The sequence below is a fragment of the Phoenix dactylifera genome, chromosome 12 (genome assembly GCF_009389715.1).
Source record: "Phoenix dactylifera cultivar Barhee BC4 chromosome 12, palm_55x_up_171113_PBpolish2nd_filt_p, whole genome shotgun sequence".
NCBI lineage: Eukaryota > Viridiplantae > Streptophyta > Magnoliopsida > Arecales > Arecaceae > Phoenix > Phoenix dactylifera.
In genome coordinates, this window is record NC_052403.1 from 5320526 (window position 1) to 5332296 (window position 11771).

Below are 11771 nucleotides of genomic sequence, written 5' to 3' on the forward strand. Positions count from 1 at the left end.
CGGAGAGAAGGAGCAGCTGGTCCTCGTGGTGAGGCGGCGATCCGTCAGCTGGTGGCGTCCTCCGTCTGGGTGCCTGCACCGAACTGGTGGCCGGGTTTTCCGGCGCCGGCCCTCCGACGCTCAAAGTCAGGGAGGGGGCAAATAGTGTGAAAAGAGAGATAAACAGTGTCCGTAGAGTGTATCCATCTTCCAACCCCCTCCTGAGAGGCCAAGGCTCCCTTTTATAGGCGGGGGTCGGTTTACCTGCGATGTAACAGGGCGAAGCCGTAGTACGGTTCGGCATGTCGTTCAGGTCGGCGCACGGTCAGGCGAATCATTGCACTGATGTCGGCGGTGAGGGCGTCGTACAACCCGAACTAGCACGCTACCAGGCGAATTATTGCATTGATGTCGGCGGTGAGGGCGTCGTACAACCCGAACTAGCACGCTACCAGGCGAATTATTGCATTGATGTCGGAGGTATGGCCGAGATCAGAGACTTATCATAGTCGACTAGACTCTGCTGGGGCTAATTTGCCGTGGAGAGCTGAGGGTCCGTAGATGACAGGAGCCATGCGCATTAATTGTGGAGTAAGCCGGAGATCCGCATTTATTGTGGAGTAAGCCGGAGATCCGCATTTATTGTGGAGTAAGCCGGAGATCCGCATTAATTGTGGAGTAAGCCGGAGATCCGCATTAATTGTTGAGTGAGCTGGAGGGTTATAGCGGCCATGCGCAATAAATGCCAGAGGGGCGTCAGGATATGGTCCTCGGCCGACCTCAGAGGTGCACGGCCGTAGCAGGTGGTTGACAAGAGTAGACCTCGAACATCGGGGTTTTTCTCAGATCGGAGGTCTCGAGGTCGGTCGTCTTGAGGTCGGAGCGTTCCGAGGTCGGACGCCGACTTCGGCCGTCTAGGGTCGGAGGTTGTGCAGCTTCTTAGGGGCATTTGCGTTATTTGGGGAAAAAATCTTGTTCCCCCCAACAGGATCTACGCACGAGGTAAAAGTTGAGGACTTCACAAATTATCAACGTATTCGGTTCTTGACAGGGACTGCTAAATTTGTTTCTTCAATATGGAATTCTTGTTGAAAGGAAAAGTCATCCGGAGTCCCTTACTTAGAGCAATACTTTTCTTGGTCCAGCCATTCTCGACAACAAAATGTGTAAGGGATCTAGAAATAATACAAGATCTAACTAGGGAGCTCTCAACAACTCTTTACTCGGGCATTCCATATTTCCATGTAAAGAAATTGCTTTATAGTCACCATAAGGAATCTGCAGGAAAAATTATATCCGTATGCCCCCAGTGGACTATAAATTACTTCTAGGTCCAACCATTATTCATATCTTAGGGGGCAGTTTTAATTTTGTAACCCCTTTCCGACGAGCCCACCTCCCGTTAAAAAACCGTGGCCGCTTCTCGCCTCTCCTCTGGCCGCCCTCCGCCGGCGGCGATGGACGCTCGCCACGCGTCCCTAGGACGACGAACGGTAGAGATCCCTTCTCCGCCCCCTCCACGCCCGTCTCCACCTCTTCCTCTCGATCCAATCTTGCCTAATTTTGTTTTGCGTAATTTGCCCTACTTTTTCTCCCAGTTGGAAGAGATCCGCCAAAAGAGAGCTGCCGAAAGATTACACAGAGCCTCGTCCGGATCCGATTTGGAATCCTCCGATCCATATGGTGCGTTCGTTTTTTTTAGCTCTTTCGCCCTTTCAATCCATTCTTGGTCTTTGATTAACCCAATTTTTGGCTTACCTTTTTCACAGGGACTCGGAGACCGGAGGGCGGAAATCAGACAGCAGAGGTTAGGGTTTCTTCTGATCTCTTCTTATTTGCAGCTTCAGGTCTTATGAATTTCCGAATTAAGTTAATTTTTTATTTTGTCTGCTTGACTGTTGGATCTCCGTTCGCCACATTGCTTTTGGTGTCTATTTCTTCTTTCACGTGCCAAGATTTATTTTTTTCATACAATTGATCAATGAAATTAATATTCACCAACAATCAATAGAGAAGTTGAATTAATAATTCATCACTAGTCTTATTTCTTTCTTGATTTTCTTTTTAACAATTTTAAGCATCCTGGTGTGGGATATATATGATCATAAGATAGAATGCAATAGCACAAGTACGGCCTGCAGGATAAAAGCCAAGTGCGCCAAAGACCATTTTTTTTTTCCTTTTTAACCATTTTCATCAGAAATTCTAATGTCTTATCTTCAATTTAGAAGTATCCAATGACAAACTGAGGTAATTAAAAGGATTCTCGCCATTAGCTGATAGAAAAGAAAATCTTCTTTGAATTTGCCTGTGGATCGTTTCCCTTTTCTAATAAACATCTGATTGTTCTATATGGTTAACTTTAGAAGTACCCAAAAATATGGTGGTCATGCCTTCTTCCAGTTCAATCCGGAACCTCTGCCTAGCACATGTTCTTGAGGAAGAGCTATGTAAATTGGTGGACCCAAGCCCCGTTGGCAGGATAAATAGTTAACTTATGCTACCTCAATAAGCATATAAGTATATTGCAATACTTTCATGTTGATTTATTTTCAGGAATATTTTAATGCCCTGCCAAAAAGAGTTTTTATTTTATAACAAGAAGAGCTTTTTTTTTTTCTGCAGAGAGATTCTTATGCATTAGTTAAAGAACTTGAGAATAAAAATACAGAATTGGAAAGAGAAAATCGGAGGCTGCTGTCAAAGGTATTGCATGTGTATGTTGTTGGCCATCTCACCATTAGGTGCTCTGCCAATTGAAAATCACGCATGTTGGTTATTTTGTTTCTGAAAAACTACTATATCTTGCTTACAGCTTGAAGAAGAGGAAGTTGAAAATGATTCACTGATGAAGCGTTTAAATGATCTGGTAAAATAAACGTTTTGGGTTTGCATACCTTCTTATTGGCAACAAAAATTAGGTTCTTCTTTTTAGTTTTTTTTTGCTTTCCTATTTTGAATGCATTGCAGGAAAAAAATACTTTGCCTTCCTTGAGGAAATCTCTCAAGGATGTTTTTATAGAAAAGGATGCAGCAGTTGTTGCCAGGGTAACAATTTCACTTCCATTTTCAAATAGTAATTTTCATGCTCATCAGTACAAAGCATTATTTTATGGAGCTTCTGATAATATTATATAGGAGGATGCTTTGTCCCAACTTCGGACCATGAAGAAACGGTTGAAGGAGGCAGAAGAGGAGCAATACAGAGTATGTGGCTCATTTCATTGACTAAGTTATTAAGTTATTTCGGAATCTTGATGCTGCTATTGTCAATAGGCTGAAGAGGATGCTGCAGCTTTAAGAGCAGAATTAAATTCATTACAGCAACAAGGAATGGGGAATTCTTTTAGTAGCATCCCTTTAAGTGACTCAACAGAGAAAACTCTTGGCATGGAAAAGGAAATAATGGATTTGAAGTCTGAGTTACAGGTAAAGTTATGTATTTTTATTCTTTTCTTGTTACACTATTCTGGTATGTTGTTGATGGCTTTTCATTTTATCTCTATCATGTGTTGATGTGAAGTACAGCATGAGTCACTGTTGAGGCAACAAGAGCAACAAAAACTAGCTAAAGAGCAGCTTCGAACTTCTTCCTCATGTCTGAAAAAGCAGGAGCTGGAAGATAGACTTGCAGCTTTGACCAAAAAGATTTCAGGTGTAATCTACATAGACTTCATTCGTGCAGTTTATTTATGAAGGATATAAGAGCATAATTGCAACTTGGTTCACTTACTTGGATATAGTCTTGAATATCGTCTCTTCCCCTTGTGCACAAAACTGCAAAATTTGTTTTCTTCTATGTTTTTTTATTTCACCAGGAAAAAAAAAGAAAAACAGAGAGGAGGCATCAGTTTAGATGTCTTTGAGAATTTATGATGTTCAGATATCTTTCTTCCAGATGATTGATTTCATTGTAGTTGTCTTCTTTGTGATGCAGAAGATGCTTCAGATTTAGCTGCTCACAAGGGATTCTCTGTGGTAAATTGCAAAATCTGATACCTCATGATTTTTTATTTCAAACTGAATTATTTGGCCAAGTTAGATTTTAGAGCATGTAATAAATCCATGTTTTTCAATTATCTTTCTCTATTGCATGTTTCATTGCTTACTTCACGTTTGCTATTTTTTAGTGCTCTTGATTATGGGTGATGTGGTTAACATGTGCACATTGGTTCGTTTTTCACTACCATGTCTGCAGCATAATACAGTATGAAATTCATTTTCACTCCTTGCAGTAATTGATGCTTCGGAATGATTTACTTATATTTATGTCATTAGAATATGACCTATTTCTCCACAGAAATAGAAAAGGACATAGCTTATTTCTTTTATGGATGCATGTATATATGCATGCATTTGAAAAAGAAAGAGGGCCCGAATCTTTAGCATGGATATCATTGGTATAAATGAATGAAACTGGAACGAGGAAGGCTTGTTTCTGTTCATATATATACAAGTGTGTATTGTAGAAAGTACCTTGTTAGGACTCCTTTCATGGAGGCAATGCCTTTGTGACATTTGTTGGAACTCTTGTGACCAATTACAAAGGCATGATTCCCCCTTGCTAAGTTTGTGATCCATTACATTTCTTACAGTTATTTGGGTTTATTCCTTCGAGTGTGGAAACCACAGGACTAGGAGTAGGATTGATTCTCATAATTATAATAAAAGTAAAATATGTTGTCAGGAACTTCAATGATCCTGGGCGCCATGAAGGCGCACCAGAAATTTTTGAATATCGGGATTGGCTGATTTTTTTCATGGAAACAAGCTTCTCACTGTTGACCTGTTGTGCTTTTGTCTTTCTCATTGTGTTTTGTAGTCTGGGATATTTTGTGTTGTTATGCTGCTTTTGTTGTAAGGCTATGGTGCAGTACTTTGGTTCTGTGACACACTCATGCAAAAGTCCATTATATATCATCATAAAACTTTCACAGTTTGCCGACTGGATTTTCATTGTATAGCTGCTTTAGTTGTAGTCCTTGGTTCTATAAAGCAAACACTTATGCATTAAATCATGAAGAAAACCGAGACATCCCATAATTCTGCTGACTTTTATTATTATACTTATGCCTTCCTTAAAAGCATAATGGCAATCTGTTAAAAACTTCGTTGCTTAGCTGTTGTATATTCCCTATCATCTGATGGCCTTTTTTATGGACTGGTATATGGTCTTTGACAGAAAGAGAAGGAGAAACTTGAAAAACAGCTGCATGATATGGCAATAATGGTAGAGAGGCTTGAAAACAGTCGACAGAAACTATTAATGGAGGTACCCATTTTTCTGTTATTTTGATTACATAGGATAATTTTCCTATATGGCAGCTTAGTGTATCTATTATATTTTGGCAGATTGATTCACAATCTTCAGAGTTAGAAAGGTTATTTGAAGAGAACTCTAATTTGTCTGCTGCTTATCAAGATGCATTAGGAGTTGCAGGGCAGTGGGAGAACCAGGTATATTATATGTCCTATTTTAATAAATGGTGATTTTTAAAATCATCATCATAGTACGCAGTTCTTACATTTTAAATCAAATTTGGACACTAATACTATACAACCATGCCGACCATGTAGTATTTAATTGTTATCAGCTTAGAATCCATTATTCTAGCTGTGGATTGGCTCTGTGAGTTCTATGCCTGCTGGGCTGAATCCCATCGTAACATTTTTTTTTATTTTATTTTAAATCCTTTTGCGCTACCTTCTTCCACATTATCTTATGTCATGCCTTTGGCACATATCCATACCAATCTTACTATTGACGTTGCTTTAGGTTATCGCCGTGCGAGCCTGTACCATTTTATTCACTTCACCAAGTTGGCCACGATTATTTCAACTCCTATGATTCCACTAATTCATGATTCATACATTATCCTTTTTCAATTTTACAATAGATTTTGACAATTTTACATATATGGTCTTTTATTCATCCTCCCTTGGCAACTTAGATTACCTAGAATGGGGAAGAAATTGACTTGGTGTGTTCTTATCGTAGTATCTTTTCTTGGAAATCTTTTCGCTGTTATTTTGACAATGCGTTCCTGTACAATGCCGTGTTCTTAATATCATGGAAATCACAGGTGAAAGACTGTCTGAAGCAGAATGAAGAGCTTCGTTGCCAACTGGATATGCTGAGAACTGAACAAATCAACCCACTGCAAGCAAGGGATCATACTGCCCAGTCATACATGGAAACTGAGAGAGGAACTATACCCGATCCATCAGAATCTGGTGCTGAAAATTTGCTGCTTAAGGTTAGTTCTTGGAGCTCACTCGAAAACAACCCTGATTTTTAGCAATATTATGGAATGGAAGAATTTTCAAAAAGGAAAATTCAAGTAATCATTTTTTTTTCTCATCCCTTTTCTACATTCATTAGATAGTACATAAGATAGTTTTTAAAAAACAGTGCAGCCATCCATTTCAACCAAGCTGTGAAATTGATCTTAGATTCATTTTAAGATGATTGATATATGCTTACATCTATCATAGTATTTGTTGAGCTTCCTGAATGAGCAAAGTGCTTGTGGATCTGATGAGACAGAAGATTGTACTGCCTTAACATCATCCTCTTGGTGAACTTGCTAATCCATATAACTTGTCAAACTGAATGGCCTTTTTCTGTTTTGTGTGAACCTTATGCACAAACTGGGAGTGGTTGTCAGCCATGAATGGCAACACATGCATTACCCTTTTTGGGTACAAAATAAATGCACAGAGCTTAACTACATATTCTAACTTAATACTTGAAGTACCATGAGTTAGCCAATGTCAACCACAACATACCATGTGGTTTGTACTGAACATCTAGGCACAAAATGATAACACAATTTTGTCAACAGTTATGCTGAACTACATGAAGATGAATTAAGGAAACCAAATATTTATGTAATAACATAAAACATCTAGCTAAATTATGAAAACTAAACATGTCTAAATTTTTAGAACACTTATTTGACTCATCAAACAAATCCGTGTTACTATGTTGTTTTGGATCATCGCGTTGCTCTTAATGAACACTATCTAAATATATGATACATTGTCTTGGCAATTCTGGGCAAAATTTCTATTTATATGTGTTCATTTTTGGCTTTAAAATTTGAGCTGTTGGAAAAGAATGGGAAACATTTCCTTACATTGTGAAAGAGTTTCTAAGTGGTTGGAACAATTTATGTTCAGCAAGCATAGCAAGACTCTGCATTGCACTGGGTGTCTCGTATCGACTGAAGACCTATAAATCAACTTGCTTGAAAGTGTACCCTTAGGAGGGGTGTTGCATTGTTTTGCCTGGGCATGGTAACATGATATTAAGCTCTGGCTGCTTAAAGGTAGACTCTAAATAGCCCGGCATTCATGGATGGAATGCTCTAGATAAACAGGTCGATCTTTAGGATGCCTAGCAATATATTCAGCCTTTGGAGAATATAAATGTCAGAGAAGGGTCTTATTTAGAGATAAGTCCTTAGCCGATCAGCCAAATGGTTTTGAGGTTGTACAACCATATCCATCATATATTATTTTAACAAATAATGTTGCTGTTTTCTAGATATTGACTTCTGTCTGAACAAGTTTGGTGACCCGATGGTTGATGTTACAATAATGGGTTTGAAAGCAATACAAGTTTTATGTAGGATGGCTGTCACGAGATGCTTATATCAGTTACAAAGTTTCACGCCATCAATATAGTGTGGCCATGATCTTGCACACAATGTCTAGCATCTCTATATTCATTCTTTTGTTACAAGGGAATGACAACTAGTGGTGGCAGATAAAACTTGTATTACTTTCTGTTTGGTTAGTGGAAATGTCTGCCAGGCTATGGCGATTAAACCATGTGAAAATAATTCATTGAGCTTCTAAACAAGTGGAATTCTCTTTGCATTGGAAATGATAAGTAGAACACAGCTTTTTGTTGGAGACACATTGCTGGACTATTTTTGTCATCCTCTGCATCCTTTTTTTTTTCAATCTCTAATATTATTTTTTCCACTGTTAAGTTTATTAAGAAGTAGCGAACTTTTGATGGGATCAAAACAAAGAACACATCTTCATCATCCTGTCAAGTCTGGTTGTGGAAATACAGACCCACAGGTTTCCTCAAGACGCTTTTTTTTTTTTCCTTGTTCTTTTTCTAGGATCAACTTGTCAAGGAAAAAAGCAGAGCTGAGGCACTGGCTGCAGAAGTTATGAAGCTTACCGCTGAACTTAGACGTGCAGTCCAAGCACACCACAATCTCACACACCTGTAATAGTTTCTCCTCCATTTCTTCTTGTGGCTTGTTGCTGATAGTTGATGGCGGAAGTAACCAAGGCATTCTTTTGGCTTGTGCAGCTATAGACCAGTACTGCGAAACATAGAGAATAACCTAATGAAAATGAAGCAAGAAACCTTTGCATAATATGGCGATGATAGTGGAGGTATGATATATTACATTCTTCTTCCTTGACTAAGAGATGTATGCTTGCGGCTTTCTAAGATGTTTGACTCTTATAATTGCTGCCGAAGAATAGCCCATAAATTTTGTTTTACACATGCCAATCCAGGTCCATGAAGTGATACGGTTGATGGCTACTGAACTGGAGCATGATGAGCCTACTCCTTATCCAGAAGATGATCGACAGATGTTGTGGCTACTTTTCAGAGGTTGGTGCTTGAACTCCACAATTTGATAATTTTAAAGTTTCCAATTCAGTTTATTCTAGCTTTTGAGTTATTGATATTGACTAGCGCTTCACCATGTGATAAGTGGGCTTGTAGTCTATACGCTACAAAATTTTGTGCAAGAAGACATACTTTGTGTCAAACGATTTCATTTCAGCTTTTGAATCAATTGGAGTTTCTCTCTGTCTCACTGAAAAGATCTTTCAAAGTTGGGGCCTGAAGTCCACCATTTGATAATTTTAAATTTCCAGTTCGGTTTATTCTAGCTTCTGAGGTCTTGATATTGACCAGCGCTTCACCATGTACGCTGAGTGTGCTTGTAATCAATACTACAAAATTTTGTGCAAGGAAACATACTCGTGTCAAACGATCACATTTGAGCTTTTTAATCGATTGGAGTTTGTCTATCTGTCTCGCGGGATCGCACAAAAACAGAAAATCATAGAAAATTTTACATAACTACCCGAGTCATTTGGATATCATCCTTCATATCGGACTGAAATGTCTCTCCTTGGTTGGTGATCTTGTGCGAGGAGGATCCCACCTTTAAAAGTAATGGTAGATTTCCTTCAGCAGTGTCATCATCATTAAACCAAAACTACTTTGCGGTGGCTGGTGCTTGCAGTCGCCGGTGGTTTGAAGTTTATGACAATATAACCTCAAATCTTGCTTTGGTTTGAGAGTGCTTCTTCCCAAATGATTTGTCTGGTTGGTTGGTGGGAAGAATTTCCTCTTGGTGAAATATTTTTTCTAGAAAGTTGATGACCGCGAATATAAATTGGCATGGTGTACTCACATGGAAGCTATATAAATTACCGTTTTTACTAAAAAAAAAAAAGAAGAAATGTGTGAGAGAAGAGTAGAAACCGGGAGGAGAATGGTGATTGGCTTTTTTTTGGTTGGTTGATGAACGTTCTTGTCATCCACGATAAGAAGGGGGTATGTTGCTTTGTGGAAGAGAAGAATGGGAAGACATCCAAGTCGAGAAATGGAAGGACAGAAAAGGAGTACGGCTTCCAATCCACTCTGGAACAAACGGCTGAGGAGAAATTATATCCTACGCCGGGTACATCGGGCCAGTCCATTTCTTCCATGTGGCCACTTTAGCCACCTTACCGAGCCCTGTCCCGATGGTGACGACTCGACACTGTCCTCGCTCACGTCCCCCTCGTCCTCATCCCTGTCCTCCTCCAACTTCGAGCTCATCGTCTCTCTCTCACCGCCATCGCGGCGATACGCAGCGCAGCCGCGCCCGGCCGACGAGCTGTTGTAAAGGGACATCTCTTGCTGCTCCACCTCTCGCCATGGTTGTCGATGGCGAGGAGTCTCCCTCCTCACCCCAGAGACTCCAACGACAGCTCCTCGGCCTCCTCCTCCGCCCTCCTCCGCGGTCTCCTAAACTTTTTTTCTTTCCTATGCGGCGGGGGTGGGACTCGAATGGTCCTAGAAAATTCGAGCTCGTACCTCTTTGCCTGCCCGTGCATGCCCCACAACCACGCAGCTCCTGCAAGGCAACCATTAATTTCAACCTATAACACGATAATATTTGAACTACGAAATCAGGTCTCTACTCTCTTTCTGCTGTAAATGGCCCGCCGTCACCGTACATCTGTGAGTGTGGACGTTGTTCGCACGGTCGTACTACAAGGAGCTCGCTGATTCGTCGAACAAGATCTTTTGGCAGCGGACTCGTACTGCAGTACACCATAGCGGATAATCATCCAATGGTCATCATTGGTGCAAGCACACCAACGTGGATCCCAAGCAGACAAAATGATTTCCATGTACTCGAGGGGACCATCGGATGAAAAGCCAAGCGGCTCGGCCTGCTGGAAGAAGCCAAAACTCAGCGTGGAAGGCACCCTCCTTTCAAACGATCAACATGGGGGGGGGGGGGGGGGGGGGGGGGGGGGGGGGGGGGGGGGGTCACGAAGGCGCTCGGTCAGAGAGCGCCGATCAGAGAGGTGCTCGACCAAAGAGCGACTCGAGGGGACCATCGGATGAAAAGCCAAGCGGCTCGGCCTGCTGGAAGAAGCCAAAACTCAGCGTGGAAGGCACCCTCCTTTCAAACGATCAACAGGGGGGGCCCAAGTCGTGCCAGTCGTGCCAGTCCGAAGGCGCTCGGTCAGAGAGCGCCGATCAGAGAGGCGCTCGACCAAAGAGCGCCGACCAGAAAGGCGCTCGACCAAGGAGCACCGACCAGCGGTCAACCAGAAAAACGCCCGACCCCACAACGAGACACCCCGCCGAGCAACCGGCTCGGCTCGGCACTCGTGCCGAGCCCGTGCCTTAGCCAAATATCCAACCTCCGCCTAATCCTCTAGAGGACCTGACAACCAAATACACAACTCCACCGTACTCTGTTACCATCCTTAAGCCATTAAAGCACGTGATCTCCGCAGGCCTTCGGCACGCCTGACCATTAATGCGTATGACCCCAGCGGGCCTCCGATTCACTCAACCATTAAATGAACACGGCTCAAGATGATCTCCGAATCACTGGACCATCAAAGTGTATGGCTCTCCCTGATCACCAGTTCACTCAGCAATCAATGCACTTGCCATCTACGAACCCTAGGCCCACCACGGCCGGCGGTTCAACCACCCCAACGGGTCCGATCAACCATGACAGCTCCCTGACTCCGGTCTGATCCGGCCTTATTCTCCACAACGCCATTAATGAGCATGATCGTGCCCAATTATCACGAAAAAGACAAATTGCCCTGTCACCTCCCAGGTAACATAATATCTTTCTATAAAAGAGAACCTGGGGGAGAAGGGAGGGGGGACAGATACACAAACGGATACAGAAACAAACATTCTCCTCCTTTACTCCCCCCACATATTAGCCTCCTCTGACTTAAGCTTCGGAGGGCCGGCGCCGGAAAACCCGGCCACCGGCTTTCTTGCAGGATTCTCCAGGAGGACGCCACCAGCCGACGCACCGCCACCCACTGTCCCGGCAGCGGAGCTCCTCCCCTCTCGGTTCGCGGCCGCCCCCGGGTCCAATTTCCAGCAACAATGGTCATGACCTGGTGCGTAACTATGAACCTCAAACCCAAAAAAGGCAGTATAGTTTTGTAACCATAGCAGCATGCTTGAAATATCCAATTCAGTTAGCATTTAA

At 42.1% G+C, this 11771-nt stretch overlaps 1 protein-coding gene across 1 annotated transcript; it reads left to right on the forward strand.

Moving 5' to 3' along the window:
• The first annotated feature begins 1340 nt into the window (after positions 1 to 1340).
• LOC103708859 (plectin) lies at positions 1341 to 9017 on the forward strand. Its single transcript, XM_008793955.3, has 16 exons — positions 1341 to 1472; positions 1578 to 1662; positions 1749 to 1786; positions 2605 to 2685; positions 2795 to 2848; positions 2950 to 3027; positions 3118 to 3186; positions 3256 to 3408; positions 3508 to 3634; positions 3917 to 3957; positions 5162 to 5251; positions 5332 to 5436; positions 6063 to 6236; positions 8118 to 8227; positions 8315 to 8400; positions 8527 to 9017. Exons 1-15 carry the CDS (start codon positions 1437 to 1439, stop codon positions 8379 to 8381), a joined length of 1308 nt encoding a protein of 435 aa, XP_008792177.2. The 5' UTR covers positions 1341 to 1436; the 3' UTR covers positions 8382 to 8400; positions 8527 to 9017.
• Positions 9018 to 11771: the final 2754 nt, after the last annotated feature.